Source organism: Leptonotus elevatus, chromosome 14 (genome assembly GCF_054856555.1).
Source record: "Leptonotus elevatus isolate MCC_2025b chromosome 14, RoL_Lele_1.0, whole genome shotgun sequence".
Lineage (NCBI taxonomy): Eukaryota > Metazoa > Chordata > Actinopteri > Syngnathiformes > Syngnathidae > Leptonotus > Leptonotus elevatus.
The window spans coordinates 14,772,608-14,793,481 of NC_141252.1; the positions used below are offsets into that span (position 1 = coordinate 14,772,608).

Sequence of the window (20,874 nt, forward strand, 5' to 3'; positions counted from 1 at the left end):
TTCAGCTGTACCACGCGTTACTAAAGAGCATTGCGGTCTTTGTACACATGACTGGGTCTATGGCAAAAAGTACAGTATTGAAAATGTCAAGAGAGGAGTGTAGTGACCTGTCGGTATAACATTAAAAATACGCCACCGGGTGGCGTGGTACCGTACTACTACCATGAGAATATTGTGTCAACTGAGTATTCATCGTGTGTAGTTAAAATGACTAAATCATTCTTTACCAGTGATTCACAACTGCTGTGTTGTGGCAGTGAGATCAAGTGTGCAGTTGGCAATTATCAAATCTCTTTATATAAAAATTGAAATGTATTTCAATATATACTGCACCTTTTGTGACTTTTTTTTGGGTGGCGTACAGTGATATTTTCCTAATGTAAACATGTACGATGTCTCATCACTCCACATCAGGACATCCGGGGCGAACCCACCACAGTCCTCTAACGGGGCATTGTTAACTCCGCCTCACAATCCCTCCCACATTTTCGTATTTTACCGCTATCTGACATCACGGTCGGAAAAAAATTAAATCCAGTTACGGTATTCTTGGATTTAACAAGCAAGCGTCGAACTCCACTGACGTCACTTCAACTCTTTCAAGTCGTACGGGGACGTTGGTGCGGGAACGCGTGGCCGAATCCACTATCCAGTCGGCTTTTGTGCGACACCGGCACACGCGACGGGCTCTGGCCAGACAAAGCGTAGCCTGGACCTCGGTGCGGCAAAGGGGGTGTTGGTGGAGAAAATAACCAATTTAAGTTGGGCGTGGTAGACTAGAGGAAAAGTCTTTTCTTCCAGCTGAAGTTCCAGAAAGTAGCGGTCGCCATGTCACTGTCGGTACCGCAAAACGGCGTGAAGGCGGACAACGAGCCTGTTATCGAACTGTTTGTCAAGGTAAGAACTGCGTGGCAGAAGTTTTATATTTCGAGCGTATTGCTGTCTGATAAACCCACGAGACACTTCCCCAAGACGAATGCAGCGTTTGCTATCGCCATGTGCTGGGCCATTTGGGGTCACGTTAACATGTCCCTTTCGCGGTTTAGTTCATTGGCTATTGTCTGCTTTGTGGAGCCTTCCAGCAAATTGGAGCTCCATACTCGTACATGCACAACCCCTGCAGTGACACAGACAGGGCGGTTGCAGTTCTCCCTGTCGCCTTGTTCAAACACGCTCTTTGTTTTATTCCCTCTTGTCTTTTTTCGTGTACAGTAAATTCATTATGTTTTAGTAAATTATACGGTTATATTGAATGCACCGTATATGGAATTGCTATTACTACGGCAGGGCAATGAGGCCATTAAACCCGATTTTGAATGTAATTTTTGGCTCGTCTTGGCCTTGCTGTATTCTATCAAGTCTGGATTTCAGTTTTTTACTGCTGTGCTGACTGCTATGACTATATGGCTCATTATTTACGCTTTCTTTTGCAGGGCGGGAAAAGGGGAGAAAGGGGTGGTGGGGGTGGGAAAGAGCGTTTGGCTCACTGGAAGGTGGGAGTGCTTTGTGGGGGATAATGTGTATTGAATTGAGCGAGTGGTGGTACAGTCCGTGTGCATGCTTCTGTATACAAACAAACAAAAAACTTGTACTGTATTCATTTCATTGTATTGGTGGTTAATAAAACAGCAAATTGTAACACTTTTTACACACTTGCTTAAGTGAGATGTATAGTGTCACCCAAGTGTGAACAACATTTGGCAACACGTTTGTTGTGATTTAGTCATAATTTAGGTTGGTCTTGTCATTTTGTGTTGGGTTCAAGTAGGAAAATCATTTTCAACTGCTGCTGATGTAAAGTGCAGCTTTTTTGGGTGATGACTGAGTAGCATCCCCTTGCAGGGGGCCCAACATTTTTTTGTAGGGCCTGGCGATATGCATTTTTTGAGGCCAATGCCGATACCGATTGATCGGCTGATTATTTTAAAATATATTTATAATGCATATAACCCCTACTTTTCGATATTAAGATAGTCTCTGCTTTGAATGACAAGTCCAAAGTGTATGACCTTATCAACAAATTTCATTTATTGTATAGATTTATGTGTCAATAATAAAACTATTCTGACTTGTTTACAACTGCTGTGCTATATATGGTTAGAGTACATAATCGGGCTGAAAAATAGCAATCACTATTATTTGATTGAGATTGAAATCATGATCAAAACAATTTGTGATCTCAAAACTTAGCATTTATTCAACTACTAAGGTTGCTCAACTACTCATGCCCATTCATCCCTGCACTTTGTTTTTGTTTTGCACAAATTATGTTGTGAAATTCAAGCCCCTTTTTTTATTACTCATTTTTATTTTAAGCATTAACCTTTTCTTTTATATATTTTTATCTTGTGTTATTTTCACAAGTCTTGGGACTTACTGGGCTAACATGGTACACCTCGGGGATTTATTTTGTGCCATGTCATGTGGAAATGTGTGTTAAAACCAAAAAAAATCCTTTGAAGTTTGCATCCTTGAATTTTGAGAAAATAAATGCTTTGAATCCTTGAAATATCAACTTTAAATGTAACTTGAAAGGACAATGACAACATAAAAATAAGAACGTGAAAAAACAGTAATAACAAATACTGACTGTTCCTGTGCGTTTTGGCCTCTTGGGGGCAGCACGGTGCCGTGCATCCATGGTGTACACACTTAAATTGAGTACAGAAGAAAGTTACAATTGAATTCTATTAAAATAAAATAAAAATCACACATTGAGAATACTTTTTGCCTTTGTGTCGTATTATCTTACCTGTGGACATGTGTTCCCACACCATTTGTGTGTGAAGATTCGTTATTTGAAGGAAAAACACTACCGAAGTTGATGCTAACTTCCAGTTAGCATTTGAATTATATCCTCCCTCCGCTTTTAGCATTAGCGCTAGGCTAGTGATGTTTTACTAACGAAGCACGTTTTGTATTTAAAGGTCCCATAGTATCAAAATGCACTTTAGTGGGATTTTCTATCAATAATATGAATCCCCGGCCTGTCTACAATCCAACCAGGTATGAAAAAAGTCAGTCCGCGACCTCTTTTGCTTTCTCCTTCTTTCCAAAATGTGTGCTTTTAGCAGATTAAATTTCCGTGATTTAGTGATGTCAAAAAGATACGGAAGTGCACTCGACCCAACCCCCTCGGGTTAGTGGCACCACCTCTGGTAAAGGTTTGTCACGCCCACTGAAATGAGCGAAGCTGGCTGCTGCTCCTTTCTTTTTCTCTCCTTGCTCGCAAATGCTCCGTGGAGAGGGGAAACAATGATCAGGAAAAAGTGGTTGCTTCCTTCGTCCCTAGTCTTTGAGTAGACAGTGGATTACTTTTATTTCTGAAGGATGTGTAGCAACGTAATTTCTCAAAGGACTGTTTTGTTAGTGAAAGCCCGTTCAGAGCTGGATTAGCAACACGTTTAAACTTAATGGATCGGTCCCAACAGTGTGACACGACTGCAAACGGGAAAGATGTAACATTTTTGATTTTGCCTTCCTTTCTAATAAGAGATGTGCACCATCTACCATATTACTGGTGTATTTTTAGTGCCTAAAGTGAGAGGTACATTTGTCATGTGGAGGTCAGATATGATAAAGCAGACGGTGGTTGGATAATATGAAGCAGTTGTGTATTGTTTTGTCACGATACAATCCGCGGTGATTAATTTGCCGTGACTGGCAACTCGCCACCTAGTTGACATGACTTTGTGATGCTAACCGGCCGCTAAGTGGTCTTGACGAGACGGCTTGCGACCGCGCAGTGGCCTAAATGTGCACATTTGTGTTATTCATAACCGCTTGTAAATGTCTACAAGCATTCACGGCAAATCGGAGACATTCACGGCAAAATAGCGTTCGCGGGAGATTTGCCAGTTACGGTCAATTTTGACGAATGCATGTCACAGACATGTCTTTTACACATTTGAGAACTATTTTAGTATGTTGAAAAGTTGAATAATATAAGACCTTTAAATATACAGTGGGTGTTATTCTTATTGTCATGGGTTTAGTTTTACAGTTAACTCCAAATGGGATGTCGCTCGGGGACAACAGAATAACCAAAATAACATATGCTACACACTTGCTAGTTGCTAATCATGATATACATGCAAAATGGTGCATCCAGGGTACTTTCGCAGCGTCGGAAACTTCGGGTTTCTTCGATAACGTTTATAACGCTTTAAGGGGAAAATAATCGGCCGATAAATTGGTCGGGTCCTAATTTTTAGTATAGGTTTACATGCAGTCAATAACGCTTTCAAACCCCAAATAATTGGCAATATTCAGGTTTTGAAAGTCAATGAATCTTGTGGCCTCTTCGGAAAGTCAAATCTCCTAACCTTCATGCCACCATTCCTAAACCTTTGATTACATCGGGTCAAGGAGAAATGAAAAGGTGCTTCCTTTCGAACATAGGAAAGGCCAACACACTTTCACACAGATTTGACCACACTTTTCCCAACTGACGTCGTTGTGCGACAGCCAGTATTGCTAACATATGTCGCTCGCTTGCAGACTTTTCCTGCAAAATATTAATGAAATGAGAAAAGAATACAAATTATACTAATTGTTGTTTTTGTGAACGACTATGATGTTGATGTTTTATGTTGATTTTGGAATTGCACATTCTCAAATAAATAATGGAAAGGTGTTATAACTTAACTTATATTTCTTGGTTTCATAGTGTCCACTTGTGACAAAAAAAGTTTTATTATTTTTAAAGTCTTGAGCATAAATTTCGAGTGTCTTCGCGTAGCCTGTCAACTATGTCGGTGCCCCGTTGCTTTAAATCTTGCTGCTGTGAAGAGTTGTGCCAATTTGTGGGTAATATCCTTTTGTGAACGTTGCTCAGAAGTAACCTTTGCTAAAGGTGGCTTAAAGGGGGCATACAGGCACTTTACCTAAACATTTGTAGAAAGTAAGCTGCGGGAATGACGTCTATTTGTGTCATGACGTTGTCCGTGCGTCGCCATTTAGATGGGAGTATTCCCATTTGCCACGTATACTGGAGTAAACGGTATTCCCGAATGTTTCAGAAACCAGGACTTTGACCTCAACCGGAAATATTGACGGCGTGTCAGCATAGTCACAGTGTGCTGGTGGATATTGTATTTTCATTCATCCAGGTCATTTCTTCCTCAGGGCTTTAAATCTCTCACAGGATACTGAAGAGATAACATGATCCGCAGGCCGGGAAGGGTTTACACATGATGTGGCCAGCTCTTTCCTTCTGCCCCTCCTCTCTTGGTCTGTGCACCCTCTCAAATGTGTGATGTAGGGCGGGCACTATTTGACTAATGTGTCATAACATTTTTTTTTAGCCCTTTTTATGTAAATATTATTTTGAGTGCATATTTTAGATGGATTCATTGAATATCTATCAGGTGGCAATTTCTTTATGTTGTGTATTTTATTCCATTTTCTAATGCTGTGCTGGAGTTTACATAACGTTTCTGTTTTCTCCTGTATCAACTGATACAACTGTGTAGCTAAACAAGCAACCAATACAAACCCTGAATTATAATGACACCTTTTTCGAGTATCTCCATTCGAACATATTAAATGTAAGGAACATTTTTGACTTGACTTCCCATTTAAGATCATTCATGACTCAACCATAAAACCCATATCCTTACTGAGGGATTTCTTGTCACGGTTTGTTCAAGGTTGCAAATTCGCATATTGGCTAGACTTTCGCCCACAGTTTTTAACCGGTTTCCTTGCGACAAGAAAAAAGGGAAAGACTTTTGGTGAATGTTTGTGACCTTGAACGAACCCTGACAAAAAATCAACATTCGCTACTCTTGTAAACATTCGCCCCCTCAGCGGGATACGTGCTATAGGAAGACACTTTGCAAAAATGGTCTCGTTGGGAGAGTTCCAAGGTGAAGACCATGGTCGACTAAAAAAACACACCCACCCACCCACACACACACACAAATCACTTTTGCAAAGAAACATCTTGATGATCAACAATACTTTTTCCAAAATAGTCTATGAACTAATGCAACAACAGTTTTTGGGAAAGTATGCGGCTCATGAATTCTTTGTGTAAAAATAAGTCGCAATGGATAATAATTATGATAAAAAGTTAGGAGGTACGCCAGCAATTTGAATGTGTGTGTGTGTGTGTGTGTGTGTGTGTGTGTGTGTGTGTGTGTACTTGTACATACTACATTGTGATGGCCAAAATATGTTATTAACCAACAGAATGAGGACATTTTTGTGAAGTGAGGACATTTTAGTCGGTCATTATGTGTGTGTGTGCGTATGTGACTATGAGGTGGGCATTGGATTAGTTTTAAGTTGTACAATATCAGACAATAGGATAGCGAAACAAAACAGACATCCTGCCACATTAAATCATATTCATTGGCAACGCTTACAGTACATTCTAGTCGAAATAAAATTTGAAAGTACAGTAGGAATTGTTAAATAAATGAATTGATTACAATTACTTTTTCTAAAAATGCAAGATTTTGGAAGATTGTTTAATCAAAAATATTTTGAATTCAAGCTACTTGGACAATTGAATTGGAATTATAAAAGGATTAAACAAGCTTATGTCTTAAAAAATATGAAAAAACTATTTTGTTTCCAGAAAATATCTCATGTTAATTATTAACTCTTATCTGACTTGTTAATACAAGAGTCCATGAGTAATATGTAGCTATCAGTTTGAGGGTGTGACTACCCTGCTTGGTCTTGTGATTTAATTTTTTTTTATTTTAAGTTCTCTATTTTTATAGAAACATGATGACAGTAAGTAGTTAAAGCTTGCAATGTTCCTGTACGTTGTCACATGTGACTGTGTCTTTGCTCATCTAAAAATCATTTAACCTTTGGCGACTCCAAGCCATAAACCTTTTCATTATGGGCTTGTCATTTTTCTACACACAGCATTGTTCCAAACAACCAAGAAAGGGATATTGTTTTTTCTTCTTTTAACGAGGAATATCGATATTACTGTTTGTCTATCTCAAGCACTAGAGCGATGCTGCTGTCAGCATCACAAGTGAGGGAACAAAGATGAATGGTTTATTACTTAAGACTTTAAAGAGCACAGAAGCTGACACTACTGTAAATGGCAATACAGTACAAGGTTGCTAGCTTTGAATAACTGACTAGGGATAGAAAGTGTTCTTATTGGCTGCAGTGTAACCCAAACACAAATGAAAACAACTATTTTCTTCTGAAAACTGAAGGGACGTAAACTACAAAAAAGGATTCCAAGCTTGCTTTGTGGTTTGTGTTTGATTTAGTTCTAAAGCAGTTTTGTTCATGTCATGGTGTGTTCAGCCCCTATTAAATGGTTTATACGTTCAGTTTCTTTCATGTGTTTGGCTCCATGCATGAGCAGAGCATGCGTACCTAACCTACATGTAACTCAATCATTTGTAATACAATCCAGTCTGCTTGTGTTTCATTGTGCCATATTCTTCAAAGTGGATCCCTAGTACAGGTTTAAAGCTGCATTTTGTTACAATTTGCCCCCAAATATCTTTACAATAGCCTTTTTCGTTGACCATTTATGACTGAAACAATTTTTAATTGGTAGATTAACACCTTTAGCTGTTCATAATGGCAATTCCTGCAAGTCTCTGGCCAATAGTTTTCAGACAGGATTCGGTTTGAATTTCCCACCCTCTGTGTGCGGATGTGACATCATGAGATCACATTTTTTTTATGTGAAAAAGTGGAAAATGCAGTTTCATTTTTTGGCCACAGGTGGCAGTAGTGTTTTGATTCAGTAGCTTTCATGTAACACAAGCGTTTTAGTGTTGCATATGAACACCTTTAATTGAAGAGAAAAGAGAAATAGCTCTTTTAATAAGTCCAGCAGTGAGGTAGGAAGTATTTTCAATGTTGAAAAAATAAGAAGGTCCCCAAATATCTAAATCTATTTGCATATTTACACCAGTCAATGAGACGGAGTAAGTATTACAGCAGCACCGTTTTTGTTTTGTTTATTTTTTTTGCCTTTTTTGCCCCAAAGTCATTCTTCTTTTACTGTTACCTCTTTGGCCACTGCCAGAAGCGTAGAAGAAAAAAAATTAATAGAAGATGAAAGTTTTTCTGTCAAGGCAACATAAGCTCTCAAAAATAAATGTGCGTGACCACTTATCCACAGCCGCACATTCAACAACTCACAAGCAGAATTGAGCAATTACAAATGGTAAGCCATGATAACTGAATACACAACATTACCAAACACGTGCAAATTGCAGATATATTTGTGGAACTGAAAACTACATGTGAAAGTCGCAAATGTTTGTGGATCTCAAAAAATTTGAAAATCACAAATCTATTTAGGTGAATAATTTCGAGACAAATTACACATGTAAATGTGAGTTGACCCACTGAAAATCGGGCTTGAAATGTGCTTATTCATACAGTGTATGCCCATCTTAAACAGAGGACCTGTTGTATGGGTGGAAGCCTGCATGATAAGCACTAGGGCTGGGAATCTTGTCTCACGATCCGATTCCGATTTTTGGGCCTGCGATTCGATTCGTAATCAATTATCAATTCAGTACGATTTTTAGATTACAAATAATTTGATTGACAATGATTTCTGCTTCAATTTATAGATATGCAAAGAATTGTCATGATCTACTCCAGTCTGACTCGCTAATGCTAATTAGCGCGCTACCCGTGGCACTTTTATCATTCAAAAGAACGACTATTCATACAAAACGCTTCAGGAATAAATAGAGAAGCATCTTAACATCCTACACTAAACTTTTAGTGGAATAACTTGATCATGAGTTTTTGCTTCTATGTGGCTACAACTTAACAGTGTATTGGAACGAGCCGAACCACACTGCCCCTAAGTGGCCAAATCGTGTACAACATGAACAGTGCTCCCAATAAAGACACACACAAACAAGGGCAAGAGGGTATAAAATAATTGAAATAAAATCGATTCAGGGACATTTAAAATCGATTCTGAATCATACTAAATGACAATCGCGATTTTTATGAGAATCTATTTTTTGGGCACACCCCTAATGAGCACGCTAAAGTTTTAATGATTGTGTATGCAACAACAGTAAGAATAAACTTAGGTGTTATGCCAGTTTGATCCCCCACATTATTGTTCTTCATCCCTTTTTACAAAAAATCTATTTTTCATCAGTAAAAAGTCTTCTTGTCTATCCAAAATCCTGGTCAGGACCGTTCCACACTGAGCCTCAATAAAGTAGTAACGTGGTTATGTCTCACTTTCCACTGTAGCTAATGATTTTCTTTAATGCACCAGCACAGTAGTGCTGTGTCTGGCGGGAAGTTGAGAGGTTTCCATTGAGTGACGCCAGCATGAGTCAGAGATGTGTCATGGGATGTTGTGGTGCTGCCATAATCCAGGAGGATCTGACTTATTACTACTCATCACTCTAGCTTTGTTAAACTCGGGGAATGATTAGTAATCGCCAACCCAATTCAGACATACTACAATACTTGCTAATAGGCACTATTGCAATTGAGATGGATAAACTAGTGTTGATGTAATGTGGAGTTCTTGTGCTGTCAAATGTATAATCTGAATCGTGGTCTGGTCTAGGTCAGGATTTAGAATACAGTACTTTTATCTGTAGTGAAAAGTGACACCTAAATGCGAGGATTTCACTTTTACCAACTACATTCCTTCGTTGGATTGTGAAAGGCGGAACGTTTGTATATATTTTTTTCCATTTTCCTGTAACACTGGTTATGCCAACCACTATACGTTGAATAATTTTTTATTTAACTTAATCACTTTTGCGTTACACTTGTGTCACTGAGCAAATGCTACATCAGCATGCATGACAGCTGTCCACTTAATAGAGAGAGGTGTTACCATAGCTGCGCCCGTCCCAAATGAAAATCTCTGCTGCGTGTCACAGCTCAGAGAGGAAAGCTGCTGGGTTGTTCATCGCCGGCTCCTTATTCGGTCAAAATGTGGCCTGAACTTGTTGAGCAGTCCACCCAATTTTAGAATATAAAGTGCGTTGGGGAGGGGTGAGCGCGGGCCGCCAAGTTGCTAAATTTAGGCGTGAGCTTAGACTGGCTGGACCTTGCCTGGACTGAAATGGAATCATTGTCCCTGACTGCTTCCTCCTGCAACAATGTAGTACTGCACGATAATATAGTGATCATAGGAATTCTTTAAAGTGTATTTTTAATGCGTTGAGGTGTTCATAAGTAATAGAACAGCTGAGAAAGCAGGATAAGTAAAATTGTACTAAATGTTTTCAGATATTTGTAGTCCTCTGAAAACGGACAAATTATCTTTGTTTTTCAAAATAAGACATTTATAAACATTTGATTGTTCTTCAAGAAAAAAAGAGCAACATTTTTTCCTGTTTTCTGCCATCTTGCAGACCAAACCAGTACCTGGTTTATGTAATTAATTAATGTCCCAGTTTCTCACATGGCCCCTTAGAAAAAAGTAATTGTTCATCCCTGTCCTAGAGGATGTCTGAGAGAGATAATATCAGATACATGATTGGCTCCTCAGTGCACTGCTGACTATGAGCTAACTCCAGCATGACTCACACCTACCATTAGGCAGCTGTATGCATTTTTTTGACGTTAGATAATCAAACCAGTGTGTGTTTAAGTCCTATCCGTTTGAGATTGTGTGTTGGCAATCGTGACATGTCCTGTGTTAACTCGGATTTTTATATTGCCTATTTACATCAGTGTTAAGTCTTTGTCAAAGACAAGGATGATGTAACTGTCTGCAATACGTGCATTTTTTTTCCTTTTCTTGGTAAGACAACACAATGGAAAGGTACTATGAACAAATCTTTTACATCCTGGGAAAATGTGCATCCTTTCCAAGTGCTCTTCACTTTATAAGGACGTCCAAATAAACGTCTTGTCTTGCCCCCATATTTTATTGGTATGTGAAACTAAGCCTCCCCTTCAACAGGGCAGTAGGGCTGCCAGTTGCTAACTGGTGACGTGCCTAAAACTACAAACAAAAAGCGCTTTGTGTTGTTTCTGTATAGAATGTTCTGTAGAAGCTCTTTCTGAATGGCATGCTTTTATCTAGGAGCTCTGGCTGGAGAACAGATATTCCGAGCAACCCTGTTTTTAGATTCTTTTTTTTTTTTTTACAGATCCACAATTTGTGATGGGATTGAGCCTACTGTTATTTTGCCCAATTACTCCAGCAGGTCACATGAATTGGATAGTACAGTGAACCGTTCTGAATCGAAGCGCAACTTGTGAAATTGAACTCTACCATCATTATTATTATCATGTAAAGTAAACAAGGCGCCCTCTTTGACAGTACTGACAGGACATTGCTGGCATACTTTCTCCCTTCTCCCCTCCATTGGCAAACTCAGCACTCCCCCAACTCAATAGAGGGGCCCAGAATAAGGAGAGAGGGATGGAATGGAGGAGGAGGAGAAGAAAGAACTGAGCAGAGTTCTGAAGTCTTGCCTTCCTTATTTCCATCATCGCAAAGCAATTATGACTGCTTGTTCTTGCGACTGCTAAAGAACCACTACCTAACATCCCTAATGCCTCCCCATTTCCCGTAATTTGCCTCTCTATCTGGATTAATTGTCTTTGGCAGGGAGTTGCACTCTGTTCTATTTAGGCACTGACAGCTGTGATAAGAGACTGTGGAGTAGCCAGTGTCATTGTCAGCTGCTGTTGCTCATTTTGATGTGATGAACTACAGGAAATAGTTATTTGTAAATAATATTGCTGGTTTACCTGTAAGGTCCTTCTTACTGAGTGGCTGGTAGTTCATGTCGTGTGTTTGATATTGTCATGGTAACAGTTGCTGTGCTGCATTTTTTTACCCTTGATCTAGACCCAAATCTACCAATTAACCATAGTTGAGGCCAGAGTTAATTGATTGATCAGCACATTGTTTTGGTTAAGCTTCATGAAATGTGCATAGGTTCGACTGATAAACCAATTTCATGTTCATTTATCAATTTGTAGAACAGACGGTGATCCAAGCTGTTCCAATATTGAATTGGAATGGGAGGTGGGTGGGCTGTTGTGGGGGGCCAGCCGCCGTACAATGGAAACCAGCAGATGAAAGCGGGTCATCCCACTGCTTGTTACACAGAGGACAACAGCAGCCAGCCTGTTCACACTAGAAAGGAGCACACTCAAAATTTCGTTTGCTTTTTCTTCCATTCAGTGGCAGTTTTTAACCTTTTTTTTTTTAAATGTATTTATTTTTTCATTCATTGTTCTCTGTTATTGTTTTGCACTTAATCCATTGTATTTTCACATCTGGCCTGATATATTTAGTTAACTAATGTATTGAGATTTGTTTGTGGTCTGTTGTGGAAGACTGAGCTTTGTTGTTAAGAGGGGGGTACACACCACTTGCATTGATCTCAATCCCTGTACAACTCTTCCACTCTTGTTTGTGGAGTCTAGAGTTATAGGAAACAAGAAGCCAGCGTGTCTGAGTCACTTCAGATGTTTCCGCTTACTCTGGAAAGTAGTTCTCCAGATAAATGGAGGCAAAGTGTAATCAAGCATAAGAGAAGGCAGTCGGCGCTTTAGACCTTTTTTTTTTATTTTTATTTTTTTTACCGGTACTCTCATTCAGCCAGCCATGTGTAAAAGAAGTGTTTGTAAAGGGCTCTCTGACAGAGTACAATAGCAACACATGCACTCACTGTAAGGTGTGTGCAACAACATATTCTACTTGTGGTTTTATTTATTTATTTATTCTTGAGTGATGAGTCTACGCTTTTTTTAATGATATACTGGCAATTGCAAATGATATTATCATAGGAATGTGGAGATCAATTTTTTATTTATTTATGTGGCTAGCATGTTGGGGGGGAAAAAAGACACACATTGCTGATTCAAATTGGTTTCTGTTTTTCCTAGGCGGGAAGTGATGGGGAGAGCATTGGAAACTGTCCCTTCTCCCAACGTCTGTTTATGATCCTCTGGCTTAAAGGTGTCGTCTTCAACGTCACCACCGTGGACCTCAAGAGGTGCGTCCATCCTCATCTTTCATGATCTTATCCTTATTTGTCATCTTTTTAGTCAATTTGCAGTACAATACTGTCACACATTTTGTAAATAAATGTGCATCTATGTACTGTACATTCGTTTAGAAAATATAGCACCGCAGTGTTTCCCACAGATTTGAAACCTACTTGGGTGGGTGGACTCTGGCGGGGGGAGCCTCGGAGTTCGAACGTCTCGGAACTCATACAAATCGGACTTTGAGTCAAAAATGCCTCTGAGTTTGACCTCATTCTTGGAGTTTGAACACCCAAGCAAAGCAAGCAAAGCCAAACGTACCTTGATCAGGTAGCCGCGTGAAGCCCGAGCGATGCCGAATGCTCATGTTGTGGCAGTGGAGACGAAGCGATGCTGATTTTCAGTCAGAGCGGGTCAATACTCCCGGAGGTGCACCGTACATTCGCGAGTGCATTTGGATTTTTCCACGACAATTTTCTTCGACATGGGCCCAAAGAAAGTTCCAGTGGCAGAAAAGAAAAACCGACAGTGCTACGGACCATTATGGATTTAGGAAGGAGATTATCACACCGACTGTGACTACTTCCGTAAATACTGCACAAGGACCCCCTCCCCCAGCTGTTAAAAAAAAAAACAGGGTGTACATGTATTTACATAAACTTAAAAAAAAAAAAAAAAAGAAGAATTTTCTGTGTGAACGGATTAATTGCATTTACATGATTTCCTATGTGAAATTTTTTTTTCGGAGGTTGAACAATTTGGACTTAGAACACTTCACAGGAAAGAATTGTGTTCAAACTCTGAGGTACCACTGTATTTTTATTACATTTTCTTGAACACGTCTTGGGTGGTGGCCAGTTTACTTGGGTGGCCTACCCAAGTATTAACATGGTGTGGGAAACACTGTACCGGTATATAATTGAACTCAAGTTACTCAACTCCACTTCATTTATATAATGTCACATTTTCACAGCAACCAAAGCTGTGACAAAATGCTGTACATAAAACTAGACAATAAAATTGTCGTAATTGTACAATCATTAATAAATAAAATATTTTCTGATTTAAATATACTATAGCTTCCCCTACATTATCATTCATTTCACATACAGGAGGTGCATAGTTGTATTCTATCTTGTTGCACGTGTTGACCTCGGTCAAACAGACTACGGATAGCGCTTTGTTGATCCTCTGTAGGGCACAGTACATTTTTGTCATTGCTGTTTTAACATTTTTTTGCAATGACAACATTGGAATATGAAATTGTTCTCCAGGGCAGATATACATATAACGTTTTGGGAATTTTCATGTATGTTCAGACAAAAATTTGATTAATTGTGCATAATTATAATAAGAGAGAATAATTTGTAGAGAAACAATAGGGACATTGCATAGGTGTAGCTCCTCGGTCCCTAATAAATAAAATATTAGTGTTGTTGGGAGTCTTTCTCACACGCAAATATTCCTCAACAAAATATGGAGAATGCTCCCAAGAGGGGATGATTAGGGTTGGTATTTCTGCGCATGTTCGCTACAAGCTGAGTTTGAAAGTAAACCAGCAACTGTAGTTTTCTTTAAATATAGTCACAGGCAGAACAATGAAATATATTCACAAGATGGCAGAATTCAAAATTGACTTGTGCACTTATTCACCTGATGCCATTCACACAACTGAATAATAGCTTTGCGGTCAACTTAACATGCCCACATTTCAGTAAGTAAGTTTGTGTGGAACAAAATCTTTTTTTGGTTTGGTCCTGTCCTGGGAGATTTTCCTAGTGTGAAATATGTGCCTCAAGTGTTCATAATGTTGTGGTTTGTTGGTGTACTTCTCCAGTGGTCTTAGAAGCTGTGTAACACTTTGATACAGCCCCACCCCTGACACGCTCACAGTCTCCCCACTGTTTATTTGGTTTTCCCATGACCCTTTCCCAAGCTGAAGCAAATTTGAGAAAACGTGCACCCTGGCTCGTTTGAGGCTACAGACTCCACACACATCCTGTCCGCTTGGCTGGACAACGTGTTATCATCACAGAGATCAAAATTTGGTGATCCTCTGCAATGCTGACTGCATTTCCTGTCAGTTGCAAGAGAACATTCCAGCAAGCAATCTTTACCAACCCAGCTATGTTTATCTCCTCAGTATGATTCATATAATATGTTTTTTTCTCTTTCTTGTCAAGCCACACCATCCAAATGCCAGGCTATTTTCAGCCATGGTCAATTGGACATCTGTTCTCTATCGACAAACTTCCTTGACTCTCATTCAGGATTCCTCCCATTTTCTATCAAATAATGTTCATTGTAGCTGGTCACTTCCCCTTCTCCACAGCTCGGCTCCTTTGCATAAGGCAAATAATTTGACAACAAAAAAGTGGAAAGGGATATTGGTCTGACAGATTGCATTGAGTTGGTATATTCACCCTTAGCTCTCATTGCATACTGTGGCAAAGGGCTTGTAACCTCAAGAAGGCTAATAAAATCCCATAATGTAAAAGGTGATGGCGGATGTTCACCTACTTAGCAGCACCTGCTTCCTGCCTGCTCGTCAAACAAGCATTTGTTATGCGGAGTATAGGCGCAGTAGGCATGCTTTTTCTTCCCTGTTATGATGGCTAACTGATCGGGTTTGAGCTTTTGCGTTTCGGCAAAATAACAAACTGTTGTGAAACAAAGCCTGTTTTATTATTGTGTTAAATTAGAAGAACAGTACATAGTGTTAAATCTGAAGGAGGAAATGAGTATCGATGCCACTGATCCAAGTCTAATAGGATATTTTCCCTTAGTTGACCTCTGTTGGAACTTGGGTCAAATATTTTATATCAGTAATGAAAGTCTGTGATTCTGTGGCTGCTTCTTATCCACTGCTGAGTGATATTGTTGGCCAAGGGTGCCACTTCCCCTGTGCATGCCAAAGGGTTGGTGTTATTTCCTGATAGCCACGGAGGCCTTGTCCCAAAACTTGCCCACTTATTTGAACTTTTTACCTCGACAGCTCTATTGTCTAGAGTTTCTGTTCTTTGTTTATTACCATATTTTTACGATTATTGTGCACATCGTATTATTAGGTGCAGTTTAAATGAACGGTCTATTTTAAAACATTTTCATACATAAGACGCTCTAGGTTATAGGGAACATTTATTTTTGTATAACACACTGTATGTTGTTATATAGTTTATTTTCATTTTACCATATCGTCGCTGTACTGTGAAAAACACTTAAGTGCTTTTTCTTTTCGTTTTTGGGATCTCTGCGTTCAGTTTCATTCCAAAAATGTAAAAAAAAAAAAAGACTTTTTATAAAGTTTTTGTGATATCTGTTTAGTTTCATACCAAAAATGTCAAAAATTACAAAAATGTATATAAGTGTTTTTCACAGGACAGCGACGATAGGTTTATTTGATAGATTTAGCGCTATTATGCTAGGTTATATTGTGTAGCGCCGCGTGTTTTGCTTGCGTTTGTTTGCCGTGCAACTATATGGGGGTGGGGTGTGCTTCGACCGGAAAAGGGGATTTTCTCACTGACGGGGAAAAAAGTTTGAACATCACAAGTCACTACTACTTGAAGTGAATCTAGTGTCCAGTGGTTGTTATTACTTTGGCTAATGCAAAATGCTAACTTTGTTTACAGTTCATAGCCCAGTGAGTTGTTGAATGTTGAGGACAATGAAGCATCTGTGTACACACTAACCCTTCGACACATTTTTGTTTGCGTGTCAGTGTCATCTGCCAACAGGGACATCTGGATTGAAATGCAAATGCAAGCTTGAAGGCCACAGAGAACGAAGCACATACAAACACCCTAGAAGCAGACACGCACACACAATGAAATAAAAGCTGTCACTTCTTGATGAGTCGCCTCTAAAATGAACATCTTTGCTTTATCAAATTTTTGAGATTGTCTTTATTTTACTTTTCATATCTGAATATCAGGGTTATAATAAAGCAGCTAACTTTGTCAAGTTTGTTCACGTCAAATCTTTCCTCTGTGTCATGCAGGAAGCCCGCAGATCTGCAGAACCTTGCGCCAGGTACGCATCCGCCCTTCGTTACCTTCAATGGCGAGGTCAAAACAGACGTCAACAAGATTGAGGAGTTTCTTGAGGATGTCCTCTGCCCGCCCAAGTGAGAAGTCTTTCATTTCTGTAGTAGCAGTACCCATGACTTTGTCTTTGGCCACTCTGTGCCATCCTTGCAAAATACACTGCAAGTGCTTGTTACAATGCATATATTTTATGTGCAGGTACATCAAACTTGGTGCGAGACACCCTGAGTCAAACACAGCTGGTATGGATATATTTGCCAAGTTTTCTGCCTTCATTAAGAACTCAAAGCCAGATGCAAATGAAGGTAGGGATCCCTTTTGACACATAAAAATGGTGGACATGTGACACTTATTAACAAAGTATTTTCTGGCTCGTATAAGGGGAAGTCAACCCTTAAACATTTCTTTACCTCACTAGTCTAAACATGCCATTCTGATTAATTTTGCATATGTGGAATACGAGTTATGTAGCAAAATCCAGCTGTTTTTATCCATCTCAGGGGGCGGCCATTTTGCCACTTGCTATCAACTGAAGATGACATCACAGTTGCTCAGGGCTGTAGCTATGACCAATCACAGCTCACCTGTTTTCTGAAGCTGAGCTGTGATTGGTTGTTACTTGAGCAACTGTGATGTTATTTTCACTCGATGGCAAAATTGCCGCCTTCTGATATTGGTCAAAACTGCTGGATTTTGCTGCTTATTTCATAGTCCACTAACGCAATATTATCCAAAATACTATATTTAAACAAGCGGGGCTGCATAGAACATATTATTGTCAATAATTTTTGGGGGGGTTGACTTCCCCCTTTAAATCTCAACCATCGAAGCCAATAACCACAATCGTTAACTGAATCTAAACCTCAGTCCTTTTTTTTTTTTGTGGTAGAATACATCACAAAGCCAGGTGTATATGTGCATACACCCGTAATGTAGTTACATGGGCTAAGAACAGGCAGCCAGGAATCGCCCAGGCTTGGAGACTCTTGAGGTTGCTAAGCAACATCTTGCTCTGCCCTGATTGGTGGCTTAGAAGCATAACCAAAAACAACACCTGAGCTTTTGTTCTGCTTCCTCCCCATGTCCTTAAACTCCTCACCTGGTAGAGCACGGTGAAAGAAAAACAAACTGGACTAATGTTCACAAATTCATCCCTTGTTTGCAATTAATTCACACACACGAACTGTCTGAGAAATGGTAACAGTACAGTGATAAAGTTATTGGAATATGTAGTCTTTTGACTGAAATATTCTCCTGCATGCTTTAAGATTTTTTTAATTTTTATTTTTTACCATCGTCTTAAAATGCCATGATCATTTGGCTATTCTCCGCCCTGAGAAAATATTGAGCCACAAACTGAAAGCTAGTGTAAACAGTGTGGTTCTGCATTCTATGATTAAGTGCGCTATAATATACTAATTTTGAATAATGGTGCAAACATTCTTTTCATATTTTTATTTTCACGTTACTATAAATTGACTTGAGGTTGAAGCATGTACTGTAATGTTTTCCATGTTGTCTGAACATTCTGAACAAAAAAAAAAAAACTAAATGATGTTTACTGCAATCAGTTATAAACTTTTCAAAGACGTACACAAAGTAAAAGCTAAGCCTTCATTAATCAGGTTTCTACCTTTTAACGTCCAAAACAAGCCTGTGAGTCTTTGTTGATGAAATACTGCCCCCGTGTGGTCAGATGTGATATGTTTGAACTGGGAGGTTTGCCTCGGACTGAATCTGAATTGAAACGTCCAAATTCCTTGTGGTTCTGTGCAGGTCTGGAGCGCGGGCTGCTGAAAACCCTGCAGAAGCTGGATGAATATCTTCGCTCACCTTTGCCCGATGAGATTGATCACAACAGCATCGAGGACGTCAAGGTTTCCACCCGCAAATTCTTGGACGGAGAAGAAATGACCCTGACTGACTGCAATTTGCTGCCAAAGCTGCATATTGTCAAGGTGCCAGCTGCAATAAATAGCTAATACAGGAATTATCTAATTTGAAGATTTAGAGTTTCATATTGAAAGGTTTTTTATTTTTTTACCAAAAGATGCTTAGTGCTTACAGTAGAATTTGCATGTAGTCTAAGCATGTAGGCTGTGTTAATTGAAAACTCTAAAAACTGTCCTACTGCTCCTTCAGGTGGTGGCCAAGAAATACAGAGGATTTGACATCCCCAAGGAGATGACGGCCATCTGGAAGTACCTGAACAACGCTTACACGCGCGAAGAGTTCACCAACACCTGCCCCAGTGACAAAGAGATTGAGATTGCATACGCAGATGTAGCCAAGCGGCTTGTCAAATAAGCTCACCTGTCTCGAACCCTCCTCCCCCGGTACCGCTACACGCCACCCCCCCGTAGCACATGGACTGGAGTGCTAACGACATGAGAAAGTCAACTCTACATATCGTTCCCCCTGTCACAATTCATCACGAATATGTTAGTAGTAAATCCAGCAAATGGCTTCATTAAACATGAACCACTTTTGTTTTTCGGTTTGCCGATGAATTGCGAGGCGCTGCCACAGTCAAGCAGCCAGCTCATTATCAGTGCTTATCAAAGTCACAATCCCCCTCACTCTCTGATAAGTGACCTTCAAAGTGACCTTCTCTCTACACGCGGAGGAAAGGCCATGAACAGCTGTTTGTAGAGTAGCAAAACCGTAAAACAAACAAAAAACAAATCCGAAGCATTTACCCATTGGTTTGTAAACAGTGTTTAGTCTTTCAGTGTTTTTGACCAAAACTAATCCAAACCTGTTTATCTAATTGATCTGCTAATTAAGGTCCTGTAATTCCAGCTGGCATCCAAACGGGTAACATTTTGTAGCTCTGCAGGCGAGTCCTCTCAGTAACAGTTAATAAATGAGGTCTATACAGCTTCATTTATATGTAGCTTCACACATGAATGTCCAGTCATGCCTTGTATGGTTCACCGCATTGCCATGGAGAAGAAATGTCCTCTGAAACAGCCATGCCAAAAATGACTCTGAAGCAAAAGGTTCAGCTCGAGTAGCAGTGCAGCTGATGGACGAAGATTCTAGTCTTGACTGTGGAAGATAAAACGATCCGCCATGCAAACAACCAAGTAGAAGACTGACGAAAAGACACCAACCTGTCGCCAGTTTTCTTTGACCTTCGGCGTGTTGGTTAATCTTGAAGTAGTGAATGTATTGATGATTACGGTAGCTCTAAAAGAGCTTAAGCATATAGTGCAGAAAAGCAAAACGTTATTTTCTCCCACATTTAGTTAGGATACATTTTTGCTGAAAGGACTTGTAAATATTTGTTTTGATTGCTCGAATTGCATTGTGTAAATTTTATACATATAGCATGGTCACGGTTGGAAGAAACGGGCCATTTCCTGCCCGCTCGGATTTAAATTGTAGATGAGCTTTCATCTCTTTGCCTTACTTGTTGTCTTTGCCGGATCATTTTTTAATTAAGCGTGTGTTTGACGTTGCACCAAGATAATATCAAAGTTGTGCTCTGTTTTGTTTTTATTTTTTTTCCAAACACCAAATTTAAATAAACTTGTTATTGGCAGTGTTTGACGTGTGCCGTGGAGTGTACTTTTATTGCTTACTGTCACAACACAAGAGCCATGTAAACAACTGCAATTTTTCTAAACCTAATGGACTATATGCCACAGAGGAGGCAGGACTTCCGCCTTCCGGTACATGGTGCTGATTCAGCCACCATGTGCAATGTGCCTTCATTTAACAACTATACAAACGAGCTACATCTACACTACTTATTCAGTAATTGAATCACCTGATATGAAGTGATTTCTACACAAGCGATGAGGAGGATCCTAAATCCTCAGTCTTGTTCACTCTTTTTATGGCTGCTGTGATCCATTGGCTAGGGTTAGGCTTGTGG

At 39.6% G+C, this 20,874-nt stretch overlaps 1 protein-coding gene across 1 annotated transcript; it reads left to right on the plus strand.

Annotated features, from left to right (window-relative positions):
- Positions 1-437: 437 nt before the first annotated feature.
- Positions 438-20,541, plus strand: clic4 (CLIC family member 4). The gene is made up of 6 exons (XM_086095239.1): positions 438-897; positions 12,844-12,953; positions 16,946-17,071; positions 17,190-17,296; positions 18,768-18,949; positions 19,134-20,541. Exons 1-6 carry the CDS (start codon positions 829-831, stop codon positions 19,296-19,298), a joined length of 759 nt encoding a protein of 252 aa, XP_085951365.1. The 5' UTR covers positions 438-828; the 3' UTR covers positions 19,299-20,541.
- The last annotated feature ends 333 nt before the right edge of the window (positions 20,542-20,874 follow it).